Source organism: Perognathus longimembris, chromosome 1 (genome assembly GCF_023159225.1).
Source record: "Perognathus longimembris pacificus isolate PPM17 chromosome 1, ASM2315922v1, whole genome shotgun sequence".
Taxonomy (NCBI): domain Eukaryota; kingdom Metazoa; phylum Chordata; class Mammalia; order Rodentia; family Heteromyidae; genus Perognathus; species Perognathus longimembris.
The window spans coordinates 115552894-115579941 of record NC_063161.1 but is presented as its reverse complement, the minus strand read 5'-3'; the positions used below and the strand labels follow the sequence as shown (position 1 = coordinate 115579941).

The following is a 27048-nucleotide window of genomic DNA, read 5'->3' as shown; positions in this document are numbered from 1 at the left end:
TTTATAATGTGTACTGCAGGAACTACAGACCTGAACAATACTGTTTACGTTCTTCAGGACTTGGAGGGTAAACATAATTGGGATTAAAACACTGACATGTTCACATTTAGTAGAGATAAGAACAATTCACTGGGAGCGATTCCGGTCTCACTGGTAATCACATAATTGAACAGGGTTTTTAGAGGATATTTGAAGCTATTGTTGTGTTGTGCAATTACATAATTAGTCAGGATCTCTGCAATAAAATCTTTTCTAAACACATGTGGGTTAGTACTAAGTAAATTTAGGCCCAGGTTATAGTTTTACACTTTTTAATAGTTTACATTTTGGAGCAGAATTTTTATAACAACCTCATTTAAATCGTTATGTATTTTACCCTGCAACTACAGGTACTTAAAGATGAATATAATTGGACTGAAGCTAGGTAAAAAGGAAAAAAAAAACACCTGGACCTATATATGCTATTTAAAACGGCTTTATTTGTGAAGGTTAATTCGCTATCAAATCTCTTCTGGAGTGTTTACTTCTGGAGACCAGGGGTTGTGTTTCTTTCGCCTACGTAACCATAAAAGACGGCCATGTACTGGGACCCTCACACGCAGGGGTATCAGCCGAAGTCAGGGCGCTCTCACTCTCTGGCGGGTTGAGTGGTATCGCCATGCAGTGCAGACCCTTTCAGGTTTGGGGGTTTGGGGCTTTTTTTGTTGTTGTTTTTCTTGGCACGGAAACCAGCGTGGCCTGGAGAAGTTGCGCCCAGCAACGTGGCGGGAAGTAGGAAAGAGACAGCGACTCGGGCCGCCTTAGCGATTTGCACTGTCTCCCGGGCGGCCCTCGACAGAGGCAACCCTATCTCGCGGCACCCCGCGATCGCACAGACCGGGGAGCACAAAGGCGCGGGGTCGCGCAGCCCCCCCATTCCCAGACAGACGTACCGGCGCGCCCTCGCCGCGCCTCGGCGCCCCCTCCTGCTCCTCCCGCCCCCGGCTGCACAAAGACTCGGCACGCTCACCCACCCGTGAGGGGCGCCCGCTCAACGCAGGCCGCCACACCCATCCGGCCCGCGCCCGTCCCCCTCGCGTTTCCCCCCCCCCCACCCCCGCTTCTCCCCGCCCCCGCCTCCCGGCCGCAGGCGCCCTGATGAATATGCATCGCGCCAGGCCCGCCCCCGGCTCCTCCTTTAGGGCTTCTTCCCGCCGCCAGGCGGAAGCGAAGAGCCGCGCTTCCCGCGCGCTGGGCCGGCTGGGCTGGAGCGGGGCGGGGCGGGGCCCGGAGCAGGGAAGCTGGAGAAAGAGAAAGCCCGGGAGGCGGCGGCGGAGGCGGACTCGGAGCCCCGCCGGCGCGCGCGCGCGAGGCGGCACGGCGGGGTGGCGGTTCCGGGGCTGCCCCGCCACCGGCCAGGCCAATCCGAGGCCGAGAAGGGGTGAACGCGCGACCCCGTGGCTGCGCCGCGGGTGTCTGCCTGGCGCAGCTCCCACCCCGACCGCAACCCCGCTAAAACAACAATAAAACCCACCAACACAGCCCCGCGCGCGCGCACACACACGCACGCACGCACACATACGCGCGCACACACACTGGTCGGCGTTCAAGTGAACCAGGAGAAAGTCTTCTGCAAGGGCGAGGAAGGAAAACTGGATACTCAGATTGAGGGGGCTGCCTGCTTTTAGACTTGACTTTGACCTCTTTTTCTACTTGGGTCAAGGAGTGTGACAGTGCAGAATTAATCATTTTAAACAGTATCAGACTACTTCTGGATCGCTTAAATACTAACAAAAAGAGACACCAAAACAAATCTTTGAGAAAATCCACAAATCTATTCCTGAGACCTGTGAAGTCTGCGGCCCAGGGTTCTGTTACAGACTCAAGATCTCTTTTATTTAGTGCAATACGGTGCGATGGTATGTGGCTTTGAAATGCTGGGGTTTACTGGCTTGTCTTGTTTGTCCTTTGCACCCCTCCCACCTCATGCACAGATTTTACTTTCTGTTTGTTTGCTGTAAAGTGGCTGGTTTACCCCTTTCCTAAGTGTCATATCTGCTTTACAGGTTGTGTTACAATGCTGACTTTCCAGAACAAATGCAAATATGGATTTTGAAAAATTGGCAACTACAGGATATGTGACACACTTTTTTTAATGGCAAAAATAACATTGCAAACCCAGACTGAACAATCTAGTGTATTTTTCCTGCTTTCAGGAAAAACTTTCTTTTACCTCCCTACTTTCAATCTCTTTCTCTCTCAATGTTGGAAAAAAATTACTATGCAAATAATACTTTATGTTATGCCCATACTTTAGCCCATTCCTTTCATTGAAGCATTCTTTTCTTCATTTTAAGGTACAGCTTGGATGCAAATTCTCATTTAAAAACTTTTTTTTAGTGAGAGAAATAGTATTGTGTGTTGGAGTTTTAAAATATTTGTCTTCATTCTGGGATTTAGGTCTCTCACCCGCACCCCATAATACTCGAAGTTGTGGCATGGAATTGTTAACCCTCTTGCCGATGTCAACAGCCAACAGTGTTTTGTTTTTGTTTTTGATATTATGATGGATTTCTTCCTGCTCCGGTTAATATATTTTAAAAAATTTCTACCCTGCTGTTCTGCTCTGGGATTCCTGCCCTTACCCCCCCTTCTGCCTAAGTCTGTGTGTGTCTGTGGGTCTGCCTTTTCCCTTGTCCTCTCTTCGCCAGTGTGTCTGGACACATTTTAATGCACAATATCCCCATCCATTAAGTTGTGGTTGAATGCAGGATGTGTGAGGATTTGGCAGCTTTCAGTTGGGGGGGGGGCGGGGAAGCCAGTTTGGACTTTGACACAAGATGCCGAAGTGGCGTGATCAGAATTATTATTAGGTCTGTGAACGTGGCTATCTTCTCCTCCCGGTTGGAAGAACTGCCGTTGAACTTGAGAGGGACAGACAAGATCTCCAAGTTCTTTGGGTCCGTCTCCCAGCCCCCCCCCCTCCAGTACAGTAGCCGATGGGGGGGGGCAGGAGGGGGGGAGGCGCCAAAATACACAAGATTAACTTTGACTTTCTTTGAACGGATCTTATAGCACCATCCTTTGTAACTTTAACTTCTAACAGGCGGGAAAAAGTTAACTTTTGAACCCATATTTGAACAGACATTTAAATCAGCTCTAAAGTGGAATAAGTCCAGAAAGTCTTACATGCATGCTTATGTGGTTAGAAAAGAATGAACATGTAAATAAGCAGGGTGCATGTGTGTATGTGACTTAGGAGTTTGAGATTTAATCAAAATCAGAGTAAGTGTGATTTGCCAGTGCATTCAGTAAATGGGGGAAGAGCGTTGTGAAGTATGGAAGCTAGCCTTTAAGCAGCCAAAATGAAAACTGCAAAGAGTTGTGAAACACAAAGCGTTGTGGTTTCCAGTTTTACATTTGAGGTTTGATGTTTTCATTTAATGGTATGAGAGATGGAGAAAGCTCCAGTGCTGAAAAGTCCCCATTAAATCATATGTGGGCAAAGGTCAAGCACTCCAACTCACTGATACAATATACTACAGATTCCTGCCTAGTGATGGGGAGCACAGGAAAAAGTACTTGGGCAATAAAAGTATTAGAATGGTAATTATCATCGGTGGTTGAGACTGCATTCTTGTGCACTGGGAAAAGGTTTTTACTGGCCCCGATGAATTTTAAAGCCGGGTATTGTTGAAAGCTATTTTAATAGGAAATTGATTAGCTGAGTGTTTCATACAATAAATGGTGACAGATTCATTGTTTGATGTCCAAAATAAATTCCTTTTATTCTTTAGCAGACACAGGCATCCGTTTAATTTTAATATGGTCAGACTGAGCAACAGCATAATTTTGAGTGAATGTGATGTCACAGACATCTGTAACTTTGTTTTTGGAGTTTGTGGCATTACACAATTTGACAGTATTATTGCTTGAAATTTATTAGCTTGTTGGGCTCTTAAAAGGTTTCAGATACATTCAGAGATAAAGTTTGCTGAACATATATTTTACATAAGCCCAATAGTTTGTGTTTTCTCTTGTAATTATTTCTTACATTTTAATTTAAAGCTAAAATGCACAATTCTGTTGTTGTGCATTGTCTACACTAAAAAACAGATTAGCAGTTATTAAAGAGAGAACTAAAGGAAAGGGTGTAGAAAGTTTAATATGGTCTACAATACACTTTTTATGCTTAATACAGAATGTAAGGACTACTTGGTCCATTTTGGATGGAGCTTTCTAAATGTCTCTTTAAAACTGATCCATTTTCAAATGTTACAAAGCATGTGTAGATGGGCAACGAAAGCCAATTTACATGTCAAAATACAATGATGTATAGTTTTGGTTTAAAGGTTAGCTATTTTGAGAAGGGCAATACTGTAAGTACAACTCTTAACATCAGCAGAGAAAACCCTGTGCATGAGACAGTGTATGCAACCTTTGTAGTATGTACTGTGAATGAAGCCAGGGAGGCAACTGTTACTGAGACTTTTTTTTTCTTCAAAGTTTAAAATAAATCATGCAAAAGTTACAGGCCAACTGCTGACTTTGTAATCTGGGGAACAAGATTGGGAAGTTGGGAATTTCTGATGATGTACTGAATTCGTGTCTGTAGAGAAGTGGGAACTGCTACCCTTCCTTGGAGGCATCTGGCCCAGTCTATGTTCAGACTCACAGTTGTAGCTTGTAAATGTGCCGGGAGATGCAGGCACACTTACTGGGATTTCTTTAATAGTTGAGTACTGGCATTTCAGCAGTGACATTATTAACAGCGTCATTTTTCTCCTTTAGTTTTGTCCCCAGGGGAGAGCAAACAGCTCCCAGAAGGATGGAGGTGGGGAAGTTCAAGATTATTTATTCATTTTGGTGAAAGGCAAGGGGCTTACAATGGGGGTGGGGAAACTAACAGGTTGTGAATTCTCTAGTGGGGAAAAATTGCTACCCTAATTTTACAGTGGTAGTTTTAGGGCTCAGAGAGCTGGGCATGATTTTGCAGTTCCCATCATGCATAGACAGGTTAGTCTCAATACTTGTTGGTTGTTTATGTATGCATTTTTGAGTGGGTTTTGGTGTGGCTGCTTGTGTTTTTCATGCTAAACTTCTATGATTTTGTGTGTGTGTGTGTGTGTGTGTGTGTGTGTATGGCTCACTTGAAAAAAAGAAAGATCTCTGGGTATGGTGGAGTGAACACTTGTGAGTTCTGCAAGCCAGTTTCCTGGGGTCAGGAGGTCATCTGTCTCTTTTGTATTTAGTTTTAAAATATTGATATTGGCGATGCAGCCAGGGTGTGTGGGATTGTTGAACTTCTCTGAAAAATCACAAGAGCTAAAAAAAAAAGTGAAAAAAATCATTGGGTATATTGAAAATGACAGCTTTGTTAAGCTCTAAGAAACCTTATATGAAATTGCCCAGGCTTTGCAACCTGTCGCTGCAATTTCTTTAGAAAGAAAAAGGATAACACACACACACACACACACATACACTCACACACACCCCACCCATATTAGGAGATATTTGAGGTGTTAAATTCCTCTCAGGAGGTCAGTATAAGGCTCAAACTGGATAGCAATTCTTATTTTTTAGTATAAAATTATGTTTTGAAGTATCCACATGCCTGAAGTTCTGGCATTCCTTTCATAAATCAACAAACTTTCTGTTGAAAAGATCCCCCCCCCCCCAATTAAAGTGAATTGAGAAAGGGTTATCTAGGGCTGACATATCTACATAAAGAATCTTCCTGTGGCTGAGGGACAGATCTATGGACTTCTTTTCTAGCTTTTCAGCTAGGCTTTGGGGGTGAAAGAAGTGGGCTGTCATCCCAGGGCCTTAACTCTTTCAGAAAGAGAGAGGAGAGTTTAGGCAAGGTACATAATCAATGCTTGAGTGTTTAAGTCCATTTGGATAGTATCAACACTTTTTGAGAAATAACTCTTAATGCCCTGACACAGAAATGCTGGGGAAAAAAGGAATAAAATGCATGTACTTTCTCAGTCTCTCCTCTCTACTCTTCTCCTTGGAATGTGAAAGAAATGCAAGAAATATCAGTTTCTCAAAGCAGAGGTGATTGACAAGAGCTGAGAGAAGTCAAATAAAGCAGATGTGCCAAGCACCCAAACTCACCAGTCCCTCAATTACAGAACATTCTCTACCAGAGTTCTTCCTAAGAAGGCCTTCAGGGACCTTGGCATTGGCTGAACAAGAAGAAGCAGTGATTTGTGGGGTGTCAGCTCTCCTTTCTGCTCCCTAGCCTGAATGTCAAGGCCATCCATATAGAGCACCAGCACCCACTATGCCCTCCCTTCCAGGATGTCCCTTGCTCATCCACCATCACTCTTCCCCCTCCACCACTTTACCATTACTGCTTTCCTTTTTCCTTTTTCTTAGAACCAAATCAAAACCCAAAGCTATGAAGCATCCTCTATGGCCATCAAAATGTACCCAGCCAGAAGCACTTGCACAAAACACAAGCATGGGGGCACCTGCAGAGTTTTGATCCTCTAAGGGATGGGCAGGGAGGCCCCATCTTCACTTCTCTGGGGTCTTACCTGGGTCTGATGCTGTGTCTTTACCCCTGGTGCTGCTGCAGCTTTTGTGAATTCTTCTGTGTCATGGTTCTCAATTTTTCCTTTTTCTTTTTTTAAAGCTTGGGAGCAACTTTTGGATGCAAAGGAGTTTTAGAATGGTAAAAGGAAATGGTTTCTGTTGGGAAGGGAGACTAATAGGAGGAGGAGTAGAGATGACTGGAGATACTTGCTCAGGGCCCAGCACTGGGCCTCTTTTGCCAGGGGACAACGGCTGGTTCTGGGCTCTCTGGCTGAAAAGAGTGCTCTCAGGGTGCCAGGTTTTCACTGGGGGTGGTGTGGTGAGGAGGGAGGGAGGGAGGAAGGGAGAGAGGGAGGGAAGGAGAGAGATGGGCACTGGATTTTTAAAGAGACCCTGAAATAATGGCTCCTGTAAGAGTCCAGGCATTCAAAGAGGTGTGTTCAAGGACATGAGTGCATTTGTGCCAAGGGGAATGTCTTTTATGGTAAATTAACTCCAGTTAAATTGAATATTTGTTCAAAGGGAAACTCCAGTAGTTAAAGCTGGTATTATCAGTGGAGCTTCCTCGCCCCCTCCCCCCTCCCACAGAATCTGGTGAGGGTGAGAAAAAGGATGCAAGGAATTGTAGGGTATAAAATGATGCTTTGGGTTTGTTCAATTTTCCTTTTACACTTAAGATGAATTTGCCTAAAATTTATGAAAGGATTAAGTATAGATTAACTCCAACTGTCACCTCATTTCTTTCATCTATAAAGACCATCAACTTTATTCCAGCTTTTCAGAACGAAGAAATGACTGACACAAAGGAAATTAACATTAGTAGGCTGTTGGGAGGATTTTTTTGGGGGGGAAGGAGGGATGTTGCTACCCATGGCGCATGCCCTTAAAGGGTTAACTTGCCAGATTTCTCGCGGTTTCCCTCCACTTTTACCTGTCTTCCCAGACTCCCATCCCTTCTCCTTAGCCTCAGCTCCCCACCCCCAGCGCCCTTTCTTCTTTGGGCTCTGGGTTTACGGGGGCTGCAGCTGGTAGATTTGGCAAGCTCGCCTCATTAAGAGCGCTCTTTGAAAACGGACTGTGTTTGAGCATTTCCCTAATGAGGACAGGACGGGGTTAAAAAGTGACCATTTCATGGTTGACTTGAACCTGCCTACTTTTCTTGATGTGTCGTTGTGAAATGTTTGATGTGGATAACTCCCACTTGGTGAAGGAAAAAGTCACTGGTTTCTTCAGGTCCTCTGGGGGAGGAAAACCGGGGAGGGGGACGGCGATGGGCAAGAGCGCCAGACACACAGAGGAGAAAGTTGAGAGACGTCGAAGAGTGACGAAAAGAGGGAAAGGGAATTTGCAAAGAACATGCTAGACCCGGGACAACAGGCTGGGAACCTGGATAGACCTGTCCTGGGGTTGAGGCTGTCCTGGCCCCTAACGGACCCAAGCCGCCCCGAGCCAGGTAGATGCCCGGGAGCCCAGTCGTTCACTTTTCTTTTCTCCATTGTCTGGACAGTCTTTGATTTCAGCAACTCCCTCCCCTCCCTCTGCAAATAGCCAGAGAACTGGGGGAGTGGGGGGGGGGGGGAGAGGATGAGGTGTGTGTATATAAAAGAGTGCCTGGAGAGCCACCTCCCTCAAAATCCCCAGAATCAAGTTCATTCACTTGGGGCCCTTTGGCTCGCGGCTGGGGTGGGGGCGGGGAAGTAGCACCGGGGCCAGGCGGGCGCCCCGTGGCTCCTGGCCCGCCGCCTCCAGAGGACTGGAGTGGCACACGCACCCCGCGCCCGCGCCTGCGCCCGCGCGCGCCCACGATCCTCAGCCGGGGCGCGCCTCAGCCCCGCCCAGTCTGCACTCCTGTGGGGAGGGAGCCGCTTTCCTCTAGAGCCCTGTGGGTGGGGATTGGGAACCTGCCAGCAGGGCTGCAGGAGAGAAGCTGGAGAAGGAGGAGGGAGCCCGAGGCGGCTGTGGCGCTGCCCGGGCTCCCGCTCAGAGCCAGGCCACGTGCACTGGGCACCCCCAGGGAGGGCAGCGAACCCCGGCGAAGGGCTGGGTGCCGCTCTGGCATAGCCACTTTGGGTGCGAGTCGGCGCTGGGGAGAGTGGAGAGGACTCCGTACCCTTTGTACCTGCAAATGTGGGCTAAGCGCCTTGTCCCCCAAGTTTGCACTGGTGCTCCCCAACTACTTACGCTCAAGTTCACGCAGGCTCCTGCCTTTTTAGCCCCCCCTTCCTTTTCCCTTCAGCCACGGGGTAGGCAGCCTGTGCCGGCCTTGGGTGAGAGGGTTGGCGCCCTAGGTCCGGCCCTGGGGCGGCCTGGGTGTGAGGGAATTTTCCATTCCTTTCTGGAGCCCAGGCCGGTTCAGTGCTTCTCCCACTAGGATGTTCCCACGGCTTAAAGAGTCCGCGATGGGCACCAAAATACCTCTTGCAGGGCGGATTTTCGGGATGTGGGAAGGGTTACGAAAAGTAGAGCTTTATTATTTTAAAAAGTCGTACTGTTGCACGGGCATGACACCTTTAACAAATGAGAGGAGGGGAGGGGGAAAGAGAGAGAGAGGGAGAGAGAGAGAGAGGAGAGAGAGGGAGAGAGAGGAGAGAAGCGCGCAGGAGGAGGAGGAAGGTGGGGGTTGGGGGTGTGGAGAAAGGCTGGTGCAAAAGGAATGCGCGTTTGCAGGAGGAGGAGTAAAGCGATGATTGTGTAATTAAATAATAAAACAATCCTTAAGTCTGATTTGGAGAGAGCTGGAGCGGGGTCCAGAGGGTGGAACCGGTGAAATTTTCAACTTCCAAGTTTTGCAACGAAAGAAAGCGAGGGGGGGGGGGTAACCTAAAGCCGAGGAGTTTGGAGTCGAGCGGGAAAGCGGGATTTATCGGTTGAGATTTTTTTTTTCCAGGAGATCGTTTTGATCCCCTGGGCTGTGAGCAGCAGCGGGCGGCAGCAGCAGCAGCAGCCTCCACGCTTAGCCAGGTCAGAAGCCAGAAGCCAGAAGTCGGGAGAGGCGGGCGGGCGGGCGAGCAGGCGCGGAGGAGCCGGCGCGGGCTGCTTTGGCGGCGGCTGCAGCGGCTGCAGCCCGGGACCGCGGGCTGCGAGCCTCTTCCGCCCGGGAGATCGGCGCTCGCGCCCCCTCCCTCACCCCGGCCTCTCCCTTCTCCCCCACCCCACCCCGCCCCCACCCGGCTCTCCCTTGCGCGCGCCCCGCCACCCGCGCGCACTCGCTCACGCTCCCCCTTGCGCACACATGGTCGGCTGGCGGCAAAGTTTCACCGGCGAACACCACTCCGGGATCCTGCCGCAGTGTTTGGGGCTGTAACCTTGAACTTTCCTAGTGCGGTGACACATTCTCCTTGCTTTCCCAGCCGCCCGCCCTCCTGCGCCCCCTTCCTCGCCTTTTTTTTTTTTTTTAAGCATTTCACCCACCAACCATCATCCCAACGTAACCCACACCGAATCTTCGCTCATCCCCCAAGCCCCCAACAACAACAACAACTGCAAAAAAGGAAAGGAAAAAAAAGAAAAGAAAAGAAAACAAATTCCCCAACCCAGGCGAAAAGCAACTAACACCGGCGGTGGCGACGGAGGCAGCGGCAGCCTCAGCGAGCACCGGCCAGCGCTCCCGGACTGCAAGAGGGTTAAAAGTGTAGATTGGATTTCACCCCAGGAAATCTAGCACGCCGAGTGAACTTGAATCTTTGGCTATTTAAGGAGGACTGGGTTTGTTGTGAAGTTGCGGTGATCCAGCGCAGAGCCCCGTCCTGATTGATCGCATCGCGGGGCTCAGATGACTGTAACATGAATAGATGAAATTCTTGCTTCTTGAAGATTTTTTTGGGCATCTCCGGGAAAGTGCGTTTTAAGGCGAAGTCATGATGTATTCTCCCATCTGTCTCACTCAGGTACATATCTTCGTCGCTTTCTCCGGTTTTCTCTCTGGCCCCATATGCTTTGTTTGGTTTTATTGCTCTGATTCATGCGGACAATTAATGGCTTTAGATTACTTCCACACATCCTTGTCCCAGAAGTGGCTCTGAGTTGCGGCAGGCTTTGCGGGGTGGCATGGGAGCCCCCGCGCCAGGCCTCTCAGCCGCGGCTACCGGGCGCACCGGGCCCCCGAGCCTTGGGCACTGGGAGCGGGGCACCGGGCCTTGGAGGCTGCCGGGGGATGGGCAGAGCCAAGGCCCGCGAGCTCAAGCCCTTTTTCAGGCCCCCCAGTGTGGGCTGTACCGCTGCTCGGCACCCCTGCGCTGAGGTGCCTGCCGCTCCTCTCCTCCACTCCACGCCTGGCGCACGGAGGCGGACGAAGGCTTTAGAGGAGCTTTAGGGGACTGAGCTCTTAACAGCAGTGAACTTGGGCTAGGGGACTCAGACACCAGGCTGTGTGGGCGCCTCTGGACTTTGCTGCAAGCAGTGGGCGGGCAACGAAGCAAGTCCGAGGTTGTGGTCCGAGGATCCATTCCTTTGCTTTATTTGAGGACCTGAAGTCCTGATCACTAGTGACTCGCACTTTGGACTTTCCAGTGACCACACTGCAGAGGTGGTCTTTACAGTGCCCAGAGTTTAGATGGTTGTGGCGAAGGTTAAGGACTTTTCAAACTTGCTTATTCTGGGGGAGACCTATACACTTGACGGCATTTGAGCATACTGAGACAAAAAAAGTAATATTGGGAAAGTAAGGGTATTTTTTAAACTTTGAAAAGTGTTCTAATTTGGGGAACAAGGTTATAAAACAAAATTCTGGTTTTGTATTTGAAAGCACCGACACAATTTATATCACTTTGAACCAATCGAGTGGGAAAGTGGAGAGACGGAACTGACTTACCTGGGCGCAGTTTTCATAGCTGCCCTGCCTGCGAACTAATCTATTGATGAACTAACTAAATAGCCTGTTATAGAATTGTTATTTTTGAAACAATATATTAAGGCTTTAAAATCATGAGACAAATTGCCTCAAATTTTAGGTAGGATTATGTAGCATGATTGATAATAGATGACTATTTTCTTTAACATTGCCGTAAAAACTAAGCAGTTAAAGAAGTGTTGGCCAGGTTTGGCTGTGTTAAAAAATTAATAAAATCCAATACGAGGATGCATTTTTGTAATGGACAAATAATTAAGATTTCAATTGTATGACAATTAGAAACTATTGTGATTCAAAAGGACTGATGCACTCATAAATTGTGAATGAAGATGAAAACAATGATAAGGCTTATTCAATGATTGGATACAGTCCTTGTAGCTTTTTGGCTGACACATTTTTTATTGTTTATATTTTGTTTGGCATGTGAGTATGATTAACTTAGATATGGCTATTTTAAGCAAGTAAACGTGAACTTTAATTTAACAAAACTGGAAAAATGGGCCGCTGAGTTATTTGTATTTTAAAAGCTAGGAATGATAGTATCCAATGATTATGATGAAATTGTTTCAGGTATAACGAATCACCTGCAGTTGTTAAAGTTACCTTTACTGTTAATCATAGGATTTTTTTCTTTCTGGCAAAGAATGCCCATTTATATTATTTTAAAACTGGGATCAACTATAACTAATTGAAATAAGTTTTTAATTTACCAAGTACTGCATCAGTCATTCTCACCTGTAAAAGGCCATATACTTGTGTTTTCTGGATTCTTATGTATAGTTTCAGCCTTTTAGGAAGCACTGCTAGTAATTGCATTGCATTTTTGTGTCCCCTCAATATGCATTGGAAAGTCCCTAGTTTTATCTTACTTTGTGTACGTAAAAAAATTATTGCAGAATTGGGACATATGGAATGTTCGGAGCATATACAGCATAATTATTCAGCTATCATATTAGCATTAAGGGCACATGCAAAGTAATTCATGGTGACTAAATAGTCTTTGTTATTTTAACAATATAAATTTGGGTTGACATACATATTAAAGCCTTTTTTTGTGTGGGGATGACTGAAGGCCTATAACAGGGAAGGGATTTCAGTTTCTTAAACCTCCCTTAACTAATAATCTCTGGGTGACTTTATTGGTAGTAGAAAGTGTTACAGAAACTAGAACACATTTACAGTGCTATTTTTATATCAGATCAATAATTTAATGTTGTATTACAAGTCCCTAATAGCTATAGCACAACTCCTTTACAACATGCACATAGAAAACAAAGTAACATTCTTACTGGTGGGAACTTTATAAAGTATTGCAGTTCTTGCATTGAGTCAATCTAGATTTTAGCAAGAATTTTAATTTAAAAGGAGTTACTATTTAAGTTGATGTTTAACACAATATGCTGTAGTATCAATATAAACCAGCATTTATAGATCAGTATAAACAAGCTGTAAGTGGAAAGTTAAGAACCATTGTAGGATTTGCGTTTTCTTGATGTACTATAAACCCTTTAATATAACTTTCAATTTTCAAGATGACATTGAATTTTTAAAATTTTGTTGTCATAGTTGTTCTTTAGGTAAATTTTTTCATAGTTTATTACTGTATAGTTGGTGCTCCAAAAGCACCTACTGTTTACTTTTCCTCCACTTTATTGGTCTAATTTCCATCCCTTTCATGGAAACCATTGTTCCCAGGAAGGAAAGCAAATATATCTAGTTAAAATTAGAAGGATTACTTTTATTTTGAATTTTGTAACTTACTTATTTGTTTCGTCAGTTTAATCAACTAAACGCAGTTTTGTAAGAGAAAGGATTACTGAACATCAATGTATTTTAATAAGCATTATGTGAGAATGAGCTTGCATATTGCCTGAGTGTAGAGCCTTTAAATGTTAACTCCTATGCTTTGATTTTAAGGAATAATTTTAGTAAGTGTTCAGTGTTGTAATGATCCATTAGTTAGGATAGTTGAATACCTTAATCACTTTTTATGCAATAAGAAGTTACTTCTCTCCACATCCTCATCACTTGCAATCATTAAGAATGTATTGCTTCTCAGCATTGGAAAACAGTCTCACATGGGAGATGACATTTAGACATGTTAATGCAAAAATGTATGTGGCATATTGCAAATCTCCATTTACTACCATTTGGGGGATTTGTCCCCTTATCAAGTAAGTGTTTCACTTAAAAGGAATCCACCTTATAGTGAGGCCCTGAAAAGTATAACAAGGCAAAGCAGTGGCCTGAGAAAGTTTGCTACCTCTTTATCAATCAATAAAAATACATGCTTTAAAACAATATTTGGCGTCATTGACAGTAAACTCTAGCTAACATATTTTTATGTGTATTGGCAGAGAGTTTCCAAATTCAGCCGTCAAATTTGCATTTTCATTGTCTAAAGTAATTTGTTAATTTTTTGAAATTCGGCACTGGATAGATGTTTTTGACTTGCTATTGAAACTTCAACCTAGTTAATCAAAACTATGTGTGATGTCTTTATAAGAAAACAAAATGTCACTGAACATAGTACTTAAGAATGTTAAGTACTTAAGTGTTATCTAATTGCTTAATATCTATTAAAATAATGTTGCACCTTAGAAAGCAGGGCTAGGGTAAAAGGAGTGAGACAAAGCTCCCTCGTGTGCTTCCTACATTATCAAGCTTTTAGTTTATGAGCGCATATATGCATGTTTTTTAGTCATATCAATAAATCATAGAGAAAGTCAGATCATAGGAAGTGAGTTACCAAAGCACGTTTAAGTCCACATTTCCTCAAGCAGGCTTTCTTTTCGCATATATTTTGAAGGGGGATAAACAAAGTTTTTATAGTTACAGTGAAAACTAAAAGCATGGCATCTGAAAGTGTATGGAGATAGGGAGGTCTTATCATGGACTGTGGTTGCTGTGAGCAGGGCTGCCTTCCCACACAAAGAACAGATTGTGGTTTAACTCTTTCCATGGCCTAGTTTAATGTGCTCACATAGTAACTGAATTGTTCAAATCTCTGCTGGAAACTACTGATCGGTTTAATGATTTCCTCTATGGCATTTGGTTATGCCTCATGCTGTGATGTAATCAGCTGCATTCTGTATTGTTATAAAATTTTGATTCATACTTAACTCTGCTGTAGGAATGTTTTACGGCAGTGTTAGAACACTTGATTAACTACATTATTGACTAGAGAGGACCTACGCCTATTTTGTGTCTGAACTTTAAACTACTGACATATCACAGTCTTTAGCATTGAAAACTTTCAATTTCATCTTAAAAATGTATTCATGGCTATATGGAATTTGGGGGCCACTTCCTTTGTTGGTGTATCATTGATTTACTTTCATCACCTTTACCTATTAGAGTTAGTCACTCTGCTGGTCTGAATAGAAGTTAGTCCACATAGTTTAGGGTGAGTAACACGAATGTCTATAATTCTCACTTGGGATGTAATCAATTAGAGAAAGTTATTCTGTGGTTTGGAAGACAAGACCATCAATGTGATCAGAAAAATTGAAGTGCATGTTCTCATCCATCTTAGATCTTGGCTTTTTGCATACATACACTGTGGCCATGCACAGGAACTTATGCCCTTTCTCCGAACAACAATCAGCCTCAGCTTATCAGATAGGCTTTATACCTAAGTCAGGAAATAATGAAACACTGACTGCATTTGGAAGTAACTTGAAATATCTGTAAGTAAAGATGATTTACCATTTCGTCCTGTGTCCTCTCTTTAAAAAGCCTAGAAGAAGAAACAGGCAGGAACAATGTGGAGCCTAAGGTAAGCCACTGAGTTCAGAAGACTGGTTCTCCATAGTCTGTACACCACCAGATTCACACAACCAGTGTATGTACCCACAGCCTTGTTCGATAATCCATCTACGTGGCAAATGAATTGTGTAGATTCTACAAAAAGAATATCTGACCAGCAGAGCACTCCTGGTGTCACTCTGCCACAGCATGCAGAGACACAATGAATGTAAAGTTGGTGCCAAGTTGCCATTTTTCATTGTTCACCTCAGATGGATTTTTAAGGGGTTTAGAATAATTGCCATACTCGTGATCGGTTAACAAATTAACTGACTCGGTGGGGCTTCATAGTCTACAGGAAAGCTGCCACAAGAATCTTCATGCAATTTTTGTTTTAAACTTGAAAAACTTCTATTTAAAAATGCAAGCGAATGTGTCTGTTGAGAGCATGAGAGTTTGAATGTGAGGTGTTTGTGTGTGTGTGTGTGTGTGCTTGTGTGTGTTGCTAGCTGATGTTGGTGGTATGAGGAGAGAATGCACTGCTTAAAGTGTGGAAACCTTCTGCTCAGGACACTGGCAAAGGACGCTGATACAATGAGCTGTGTCCTTTGCCCACTTTCCCTCACTGTATACCGGTTTCTCTAGTTACCACTCTTGGAATGGTGCTGTTTCAGTGTTGGAATGTTGGACGTTTGATAAGAAAATGGATCAAGTTTAATGGCGCATGCTCTTTGTGCCACCAGCAGCCTCTTGCTGAGAGCATGCTCCAAAAGCGGGAACTGTGTGGCATTACACTGAGCATCTATATGCTTTGTGTTTCTGTGCCACAGAGAAGAGAAATGAACTGTGGCATCGTTCCTGCCTTCTGAGCAGCTCTGCTCCGGTTTAAAAAAAAAACACCTCACTGTGTTCTTTATAAAATGGTACTGCATAGTGTGTAGTTGGTCTGTCAAATATTTAAATATTAACTTAGGTGCCAAGCACCTTGGTCGCATATGTTTTAAAGAACGCACAGTGCATGATTTTGGGGTGGGCACGAGGGAGGATGGGGCCAAAGGGAAAATTCAAAATAAGACCTTATTTTCTTCATAGGAGAGAGAATTAACTTGGAAAGGGAGCAGCTTGGCATACTTTCTTTTTTTTTTCTTTTGCTATTTTGATGCATGTTTTGATCCTGTTATTTTCATGCATAACTTTTTAATACTGACTTGAGGATGAATTGTTGCTGTATCTTATGAGCATTTAAAATTAAACGGACTCTCTACCTCTCCTTCTCCCTCTCATCTTCCACAGGATGAGTTTCACCCGTTCATCGAGGCACTTCTTCCACATGTCCGTGCAATCGCCTACACCTGGTTTAACCTGCAGGCTCGAAAACGCAAGTACTTCAAAAAGCATGAGAAGCGGATGTCAAAGGATGAAGAAAGAGCAGTCAAAGATGAGCTTCTCAGTGAAAAGCCTGAAATCAAACAGAAGTGGGCATCCAGGCTCCTGGCCAAACTGCGCAAAGATATCCGCCAGGAGTACCGAGAGGACTTTGTGCTCACCGTGACTGGCAAGAAGCACCCGTGCTGTGTCTTATCCAATCCTGACCAGAAGGGTAAGATTAGGAGAATCGACTGCCTGCGACAGGCAGACAAAGTCTGGCGTCTGGATCTAGTCATGGTGATCCTGTTCAAAGGCATCCCTTTGGAAAGTACCGATGGAGAACGGCTCATGAAATCCCCACATTGCACAAACCCAGCACTTTGTGTCCAGCCACATCATATCACAGTATCAGTTAAGGAGCTTGATTTGTTTTTGGCATACTACGTGCAGGAGCAAGGTAGGAGCAGATTGTTCTTTCTTCTCGCAGGGCAAACATGATCCACAAACCTCCGTAGATGGAATATCTGGCTTTGGTTAAATGGTCCTTGTGGGCTCTAGATCTCCTCTGTCTCTCTGGGTACAGTGGTGGGCCCAGTTGTACTCATATCCACTGCCATATGCGGGCCATGTAAATAGACATGGAGCTCTTTTATCTGGAAGAGTATTTAAAGAAAGACCACAAAGGTATGCATTTTTTAAAACATGTGAGCAGACATAGAGCTCTCTAAAAACAGTTTATTATACTTTGATTTCGCTGCTAGTGTACATTTGTCCTATTTAGTTGTTATTTCCCGCTTTGAAAATATGACTTTATTTATGAATAGTCAACCCATTTTAAAAAAATCTTTCTATTAGTCTCTTAACTAATGAGGTAGGTGAACCTCATTCAGGAATTTAGGATTTTAGCATTGAAAACAGAATTAGCATTTAATATTACAAAATGCTTACGATTTTTGCGTAGACCTAGGTTTATGTAGTTTTAATGTTTTTATAAACACCTAATTTTGATTGTGCAATATTTGCGGCACATTTAGTACACTCTAGTTCTTGTTTAAATAATATGTATTATTTTCCCAGAATGACTTGGAAGCTCTTTATAATTGTTAGTCTACTTGAACATGAATTCTTGAAACTTACCAAAGAGGAAAGCCAAACTTTCCTTACAGAACAAAAACAGAAAGTGGACTGGTTACACTGGCTTAAAATAAATCTCAAAAAGAATGCAGAAACCACATACCATGCCAGTGTTTTAAAGTACTCCATAAAGTGAGAGTTATAAATGTTTCCTGAGCAATTCGAAATAGGCGATGTTGTTGCTGACTCTTCGTGAATTCAGGAGATATGTTTCCTTATGTTTTAATTTTCTTAATGTATTTCCCGTAAGTAGGTAAGAATTTCTTTTCTTCAAACCAGTGTGTCAAGATGCCTTTGTATTAGCAACAGTCCCTAGTGCAACGTCACTTAAAAAAGCAGCATTCCAAAAGTGGCCTGAAGTTTGAGTTGACACGGATGATGAGTCATTTCGGAACTTGGCCTGGCAGGAGGAAAAATGCCCTTCAGATAGATAGTCAGGTGGAAGACAGTTACCTGATGCTCATTATAAAAGTGGAGGATTTAATAAATTACCAGGTACTTTCATATCACCCTGAAACATGTAACAACAATTCTTTTGATCTAGAAATTTAGGTACTTAACTGTGTATGCTGATTTTTGACCTGTTATTTCCTCGGTTCAGGTTTAGAGATAGGTTTAAATGTCATTAAACAATTTTCAGTCTGATTTTAAATGATAATGCTGGGTATTACACATTTGAGAAAAAAATCTGTATACATATATTATTTCAAATGAAAAACTGTATTTGCTATTTCCATGTACTTAAGAGATCAAGTTCAAAAATAATGATTGGGGGAAAATATATTTTCATCCTGTGTATCCTAAAGTACAAGCTCATTAACACATGACACTTAATTTGACTGACAGCTGTCTAGGAGGTGGCATGTGAAGGTGGGCCGTATGTATATGTTGGATTGACTACAAATGGGTTGCAACTGTATTGTAAAAAGGCAAGACTGGAAGTCAAGTTTTAAAAGTAGGTCATGTAACTTTTTAGGGTAGAAAAGGAAGATTTGAAATTACCCCACTGTTGCTCACATTTTTAATTTGCTTGAAGGCTAGTCCTTGAGGTGTGCATGCGCACATATTTACTCTCAGGGCAGGCAGCCAATTCTTTTAGTTTTGATGAATTGACAATAAAGAACATATCTTTTGGATTTGTGAGGAGAGACTGAAAAAAGAAGCCATAAATACCTTCCACATCACAGCATTGGTCATGATAATCATAAGTTTTTAGCAACTCTTGGAGACCATATTTTCAGACAAAACATTGATTTTGTTGTTGTCTCAGCAACTTCTTCTGTAAGAACTTTTCATCATTTTATGCTGTGCATCTAATAATGTGTCTTTTCTGCTACCTGCCCTGGGCATCATCTCCTCTTAACATCTGGTTGCTCTCTTTTTGAAAAAATCACATCAGAGTGCTTTTGTGCTTTCTCTTTTTCAAAATTTTTATCTTTTTATTTGTCAAGCATAGGTTAATTATGTCCTTTTTTTTTTGCAGTGCAGTTGATTAAAGCAGGCAGGCAGGTTTTAAAAGATGTCTGTAGTCAATCAGAGGGCAGCATATCTCACATCTCTAAGTACATGAAACCTACTTAAGCCTGTTTTCTAAATTAGGTAAAGAAGTATTAAAAAATGAGAGAAAAATTAGGAAGGAAAAACATAATGTTTGCAACAGAATGAGCAACAGAATTACTTTTCCCAACCTCCCCCTCCTTCCCCCCCTTCTTCTAAAAGACTGGGAGAAAAAAAAAACATGAAAAAGAACAGAGAGAATGCCAAAGATGGTTGCCACTGGCACCAGGATTGGCATCGGACCCTCTTTGTTTAGCTCAGGATGCCTGTGATTTGTTAGTTGGCATCCGCATTGCAGTGTAGAGTGATGTTACAATATATTGACAATTTCCAGATCTAGAAATGTCAATAGTCCTCTTGGTTATTTATACAAGATCACATATTGCATCACTTTTGGAGGATGAAATAAAGACCAACATATAATAAAGTTCTATTGTTGACCAACTTCCTATGCTTTTCTTTCTCCCTCTTTCTCTTTTGGTTCAACCCGCACTTTTTTTTCCCCCCTTTCTTCATGTACAGCAACCTCATCTATTCTGAAATGTGGAAAGAGTTACTAGCGCTTTGACATCCATACTATAGTGCTACATCTGTATCTGATAAGGGTTTTGGGAAAAATTATACATTCTGAAATCATTTTGATTCATAGTTTATTAGGCTTTTGCATCACAGGGTAGTGTTTTCTTTAAAGCTTCAATGCCTTTGTTATTCAGCTTCTTCTATGCTTATAGTCTGGTTGACCGCAATTCAATTCATTTTATTATTTCTTTATACTAGCAAAAGATTATGTTCATATAGTTGTTTATAAACTACTCTACCTAAAATGCACACATCATTTGGGAGTAACTGTGTTTAAATCCATAAAATCACTTGATGTTATTGATTCAGAGGGCTGCGCTTCTGCTGTTTCGTTGCTACAAGAACCGCCATTTTGTTTGTGAAGTGCCAGGCGAGGGGGGAAAAAAAGGCAGACACTGTGTTTGATGCCAATAATGGTTGCCAGTGGCACCGAGGTTGGCATCAGACCCTCTTTGTCTAGTTGCTGAATGCCTTTGATTCGTTGGTTGGCATCCGCATTGCAGTGGGCACACTGGAAAGTTTTTGACAATCCCTGAATGAAAGCTGCTTGCTTGTTTGCTGCAGCAAACCTTAGCTAATATAAAATCCTCCCCCCTCTTTTTTTTAGCCTTTTATTTTAAAAATAAAAGATTGTGGCAGATTAAAAGAAAATAACAGCTCTGAAGTGGTCTCCATTTTTCTAAAGATACTAAAGATGTCCAATGATTCTTGGGCAGGTAGTACCTATTCCCCATATTGTCTTTGTTGTTTACATTCAGGAAAGCAAAGCAAAATAAAGCAAAACAAACCTCGTGGAGCACACCTTCCTGTGACACACATGTCCTGTGCTATGACAAATGTGTGGAGGACATGCCCAATGTAGTGCTATACACTGCATCCATTATGACTGACTTTTGGCTTTCAATCACATCACTGCTTATTTCTGAAACAATTTCTGGTTTTCTCAGTTTGTACCCTTCCCAATTTTATAGTATCATGTTGAGGGGACCTTTTCCCCTCTAGCCTGTAATGTGCAAGAGTGTAAATAAAAATGAAACCTTATTGAAGAAATTTACATGTTGAGATCTAATATAAATCAGTCACTCCTAAATTTTCAGTTCTACATCAAAATGTTGCCACATTCTTAGTGCATAATTCTGCATACTGGGAAAAGCTACCAAAAGGCTAAAATAATTTTGGTTGAAGTTTCCTTGATAGTTAGAATGAATATTGCTTCGGTTAACCACCATTATCTCGTTAATTAATAAGAAGGATTAGCACTTCTACCCAAAGGGCTGCACAGAAGGAAGTCTGGCCTATGGGAGGCCTTGAGTTGCCAGACTGTGTCCTGTCTGTGGAGAGGAGGGGCAGGGGGTGGTTGTGGTGAGGGGACTGAGCTTTCTCTAAGGCAGGGAACTGCTTAAAGAAAAAGAGAAAGGTCACAAGACACCAAGAAGCTTACAGATCTCAAGAGAGAGGAGCTGTTGTCATGAGCATAACAGATTAGGGTTCAAACCAAGTCAGCCTAAGTGGTTTTTGAACTGTACTTTGTCCTCTTATTAAACATGTTTTGGACTGTGGCTGAAGTTAGCAAGCTTATTGCTATTATGAACAAGTACTTTAGCCCTGTCCAATCTTTAAACTTGCAATCCATTTTTGGATGGCAACCTTTCTTGTTTTACTATTAAATGTTCTAATAATTGAAGGCTATTTTGAAGTTGTGAAAAATGTGACTTGTTTACAGGGGAAGTTGTAATCATTATTGTTTTTGAAATAAAACCCTTCCTGGTTGTCACATGTTATTAGTGAGGAAGTAAATGTGAGAAATTATTTTCCTCCTCCAGTTACTGGATCTCAGAATCCTTTTGGGTAACAATTATTTCTTTATGAAAAGCTTAAGTAGATAATTGTTTGCAAGTTGACAGTGCATTTTAACATTTTAATAAATTTCACTTCATTTGCAGGTATTTGCCATTATGGAGGAAAATAAGCTCCCATAACTTGTTCACATGAGGCTGCTCTGCAGGATGATGATTTGATGTGCTTGCATTGTGAAGTGCTCAGAGAGCATGAAGTTTGTGTGTAGGAGAAATACTTTGTATGCATATTTGATTTAGGGAGCCCTGTTAAGTTTTCCCATCCAAGCACCTTGTCCTTGACTGAACCCGTGAACTCTAGTGCACATTTGTTTGCTTTCTTGGTTATACATAATTCACAAGATAAAGAAGGGTTCTTGTTGGCATGTCTTGCTCCTAGGCTTAATGAGATTTTGGTGGGAACATATATTGTAAGATAAGATACTTAGCATTTTTCTACTGATAAGAAGAAAGCATTGTCCAGGGGGCCAGAAGTTCACCCAGTCTGCCATGATGTCCCTGCCACAACATAGCTTTGCCAGACAACTCAAGAGTGTCCCTGGTTGCCAGCTGGGAAAGCTTGGCATCTGTGTTCTGATATGACAAACTAAGCCCTGGCATTGCTGTTAATATGATCACATTTTTTGAAGGATAAAGGGAGAGAGAAAGAGGAGATAGAGAGATTAAAAGATGTATTGAAAGAGATAGATATTGAAAGACAGCCATATTGAAAGGAGAGAGAAAAAGCAAGAGAATAGCTCATTTGTTCCAACAATAATGATTTTAAAGAATTTAAAACAAAATAACACACAGCATACTTTCTGCAGGCCACAAAGGTTCGAAATACATTTTACCAACAACATTAGGCATCCTTTACACTTTATAATACTTTCATACATATACACAGCAGTATACATTTTGAAATAAAAATATTTATCTAGATTTTGTGTGTTTGGACTTACACACTTAGTCCACTATATCTCTCATGTGGGAGAGTAAATCCAGGTAACTCCGTATGTATAAGAATCAAAATTGTACTGACTGTTGAAGAACAGTGGCTATCTGGAGAAAGGCATGCACAGCAGGGACAGGAAATATGTTTGGGTCTGCTGACAGATGACATTTGGCTAGACACAGAGTATATGTTCTTGGAGACTTGGACTTGGGAAGGTACACTTTAGAAAGGCCACCTATTGCTACTGTTGATTCTACAGTGCTACGTAAGAAACACACCTAAACACAGAGAGCCGAGATTTGTAAGAGATTTAGTAGGATCTTAAATTTTACTTAGTTATGTTTCCCTAAATTTGGAATTTGGGAAGAAGCTGCCAAATGGAAATTAGAATTTTAATCTTTGATTAACTTTTTGGCATTGGGATTTGAAACAACTATGTGAGATATTTAACTTAGCAAGGTCTTTCTTCTTACAAGCTCTTATTCTGCTAGATTAAATAACAACGACAAAAATTAAACTAATAGACGTAAAAAAACATTATTTGTTTCATGACACTCCTCCTCTTGTTACTTTTGCTGACCATTTAGAATTTAGCAACTGAGGAGGGAGGGACCCACAGAAAGGTGGAGGCAGAAGTCTGTAATTAAAAAAAAAATCAAAGTAAGTTAATTGTCATTTTTATCATCACAGTAGCTTAAACACAGCTGAACTTATCAAATAAATAATTCGTTTGAAGCTTATGTTTTATAAATAGTAGAAATAGAATATCACATACTAATTCAAATGGGCAGTTAGTAAATATTTTCATGTGAGAGGCTAAGGCAAGAGTGATTTCTTGCCATGCTGTTAGCGTTTGGAGAAAAGGTTTTTTTAAGTTTGTGAAAGAATAGACTGTTCTGAGGTGAAGTTGATGAGAGTAGATCTTGGGACACTTGTGGAATTTTACAGTGTCTATGTGGTGGCAGAGCAGATGATTAGCCAGCATAGTGTTCAAAGCCAGTCTTCCAAGTTGTTTCTCTCCATTCTTGTGGAGGAGGAATAATTTTAGAAATCTCAAGGACTAGCGGTTATGAGATCGGAAACTGGAGTTATTACAGCAGCATGCCTCACGCCAAACATAGCAAGAAGCGACGCTTCCTCTTGATTATGCTCACTTTCCTGTGGCAGCATGGTATGTCGTCCCATTTTAAAGTAAATTCCTAGGCCCTTGAACTCTAATTATGTGATGTGGTTAATTTAACTGAATTCAGTTGTTAGGGTTTGGCATAGAGAATAAATCTCCAAGTTGTGGGGAACTTGTGAAAACTTAGTGCTTGTAGTAAGAAGTGAGTCTATGGGATTAGTTGGTATTAGACAGAATGTTGCAAGATGTGAGACTAATAGGACTTGAATAGTTAGGCCTTTTGGTTGTTACCTTATTCAGAAAATTGGAAGAAATGGCTACCAATTAACCAATGAGGTAGAAAGACCTTGAGGCAGAATTGAAGGCCACACATCTATTTTAAAAAAGTCCTCAAAATTTAAATGAAGCAGTATTTTAAGAAAAGTCCTCCCAATTTAAATGAAGCAGTATTTTAAGAAAGGAAAACAAGCCATCCATGTGCATAAATACATTGTTTATAATGCAACACTTACATACACATATTCTCTGTTTATATATACATGCATTGTTTATAATAAAATACTTAGATACACATATTCTCTCTGTTTATGATGATAGTTTAAACAGGACAGCATTGATGAATCACACACAAATTAAAGAAATCTGAATAAAGTCTATCTAATTGAAAATATGTTTGATGGATGAAGTAATTTTACAAGCTGAAAGTTGCCTGGAGGTTGTATATTTTCAGAATCTCATTTTAAGGCAATTCAGAGCATGTAGTAAGTTATTGATGAGGCACAAATAAGTTGAAAATGGAATTTGTTTTAACAAGTACAAAATAAGAATTGCCTTTGAGAGAAAAAAATCTTCAATACTAAATATGTGCAATTTAAAAATTCTAGTTAGCTTCAACCATTTCACAAAACAGGAAATTGAATAAGTAGTACTTGTTGATTTTTAAAATATATGTTTCCCATAAAAGGACATAGAAGCATTTAACAAGCACCAATTACTATTAAGTGACACTAATATTCTGATACAGAAAGAAATTTTTTCAGTAACCTGATTTTTTACACTTACGTTAAAAAATGCATTTAAAAATGTAATAGTGTTAACAAGGAATGGTAGAATACAGAACAAAAAAATCTAAACATGAGCACAGATGTTTAAAAATGTTTTTTGAAATAGGGTGGATTCTATAATTCATGTAAGTAAGGGATTACATTTATGTCTATGTTAATAAAATGAGTATGTCAATATGAAGTCTGTACCCCTCTATTAGTGAATTCTAAAGTGTGAAAAATGTTCTTGCTTAGGCCAACTTGTATTTTATTATTCTGACATCTGCAGTTTCTGGATGGATTACCTTAAATTTGCTATGCTATGTTAAAAGCCTTGTTTTATGAGGTCGGTCTCAGCTTCTGGCCTTGGTGTCAGGAACCCTGCTACGTGATGCAACTTGCCTTGTTAGGTTTAATTGACCAAAGCTGATGTGTTAAAACAATTCATTTGTGCTGTAACTTATGCCCTGGCTAAGTTGCTACCTGAATCCCTTGACCTTGACTTGTCTGGGTCATGAAATGGCTGCAAGCTGTTTGACCTTTCTATTGTGTAGTAATGTCACTGTTTCCTCTTATTCTTTTATGGTAATAGCTGACAAGAAGGCCCCAGCCTATACTTTACACACCAGTGGATTCAAGGCGTCCCTCTGCAGTAGCTGTGTCTTCTGTTTGACATGGTCTGGCTGTAGAAGTGACTTTCTTTTGTTTGCTGACAGTGATGGGGACAGATTTTCAGCCCTCTTTGCAACAGGATGTAGGGGATCATGTTCTAGAATTTGGAGGGATTTGGGCTGATTCTGCTTAGATTTTGCGTTTCTACATGTTATGATGATACATATCACAATTTCCTTTTTCCCACTCCTCTGAGGTTGACTTTTCAGCCTTTTATATTTATGGTTTCCTTAATAATTACTTTTCAGCATTCACAGTTGTTACTATAAAAGTATTTTATTGTCATTATATAGGGTTAAAGTGATAAATATAGTTACACAGTTGGTTGTTAATGTTTAAGTCCTAAAACAACTGACTTTAAACTTCACACTGTAAATTGTTGTCCTATATTAGAAACATTAGAAGTCAGACAAAAAGACAAACTTTAAAATCAGAGTAATATGGTAACTTTATGTATTTCATTTTATAATTTATATTTTAAAGGAAAACTGTTCTTATCAAGTTGCTTTAACAGTAAAATTTCTTGACAAAATAACAGACCACACTAGTAAATATGAAAGTTTTTATTTCTATGGGGCTTTGGCTAGTATGTAAAGTTAACCATTTATTTTAGTGAATATAATATTGTTTTTCTAGCCTTCATAAAAACCTCATATGTACAAAAGAGAATTTTACCTTGGTTCTGAAGCAAGGAAATAGTTTTATTTTTAAAATATTGGAAATGTCTTCTAAAATGTTAAAACACAGATATTTTTATCCTACCAAACTTTGCTTTGCCAAATACGACATTATAGTTCATGATTTTTCCCTATATTTGCCAGATTAAATATTTAAAATCCAAGCTGTTACATTTTATTTTTAAATTATTAGAGAAAAAAAAGGGAGTTTAAGTTAGAATGTGCATTTCCTTACTTGTGTGTTGCATACTGTTTATGCATGTGTGTGGATACATTGACAGATGAGAGACAATGTGGTAGCAGGACCTTGGAAAAAAGCAGTAGACTTTTGTATTTCTATTAGGAAAATATGAGCACATAACAGGTAAGAGGTTTTCTCTTCTTTTTTATTTCATTTCTTTTTCCTTTGGTCTATTGTAGCTTTAAACTATTTTTCCCCTAGGAATGTTCACAAGATCAAGGAATTTAAATACTTTCATAATTAACCATGTTGATAAAGCAGCGTCCTAGGGGCTAGAGAGCAAGGGTGAATGAAATACACTGAATCTCATTCTAGTCAGTAAGCCCCAGGTTTCCTCTTCTCTCCTATTAAAACCAGTCTAGACTAGGAAACATCCCTCTTGCCTTTCTGCTCATTCATTGGCTTGGTAGCAGTAGCGCCAACCTGGAGTCAGCTTTGGATGTGGTTTGTGGGCTAATATGTCACATGGCAGTGGGACTGTGGTGTGAGAGCAGCAACCAAGCCCTAAGGATTTACAATTGTCTATGATTTTCTCCAGACGTCTGCCTCAGTTCTTCCCTTGAAAGACTTTTAAAGTGATTTCAGCTGTTGAGTTATAAAGAAGTTCCTGGACCATGGATAATTCGTGGGTGCTGGAGTGTGTGTGTGTGTGTGTGTGTGCGCGCGTGCACACGTGTGTGCGCGCACGCATGTTTTGGGGAGTTGAAAAAGAGAAGTTACAAAAAGAGGAGGGTCTTAGATATTGC

The 27048-nt window shown here is 41.5% G+C and overlaps 1 protein-coding gene across 9 annotated transcripts in view; it reads left to right on the top strand.

The window, feature by feature from the left end:
• Positions 1-1501: 1501 nt before the first annotated feature.
• The window catches only part of Nfib (nuclear factor I B), a 228092-nt gene continuing 202545 nt past the window's right edge, over positions 1502-27048 (top strand). For 2 of the 9 annotated variants that reach the window (XM_048350465.1, XM_048350627.1), the window contains exons 1-2: positions 9151-10409; positions 16412-16943. In XM_048350465.1, coding sequence (XP_048206422.1) covers positions 10380-10409; positions 16412-16943 — 562 coding nt within the window. In that variant the 5' untranslated portion in view covers positions 9151-10379. Of the gene's footprint in view, positions 1899-9143; positions 10410-16411; positions 16944-27048 lie in introns of those variants that run through there. The other 7 variants (XM_048350549.1, XM_048350717.1, XM_048350377.1 and 4 more) reach the window with 7 other exon arrangements.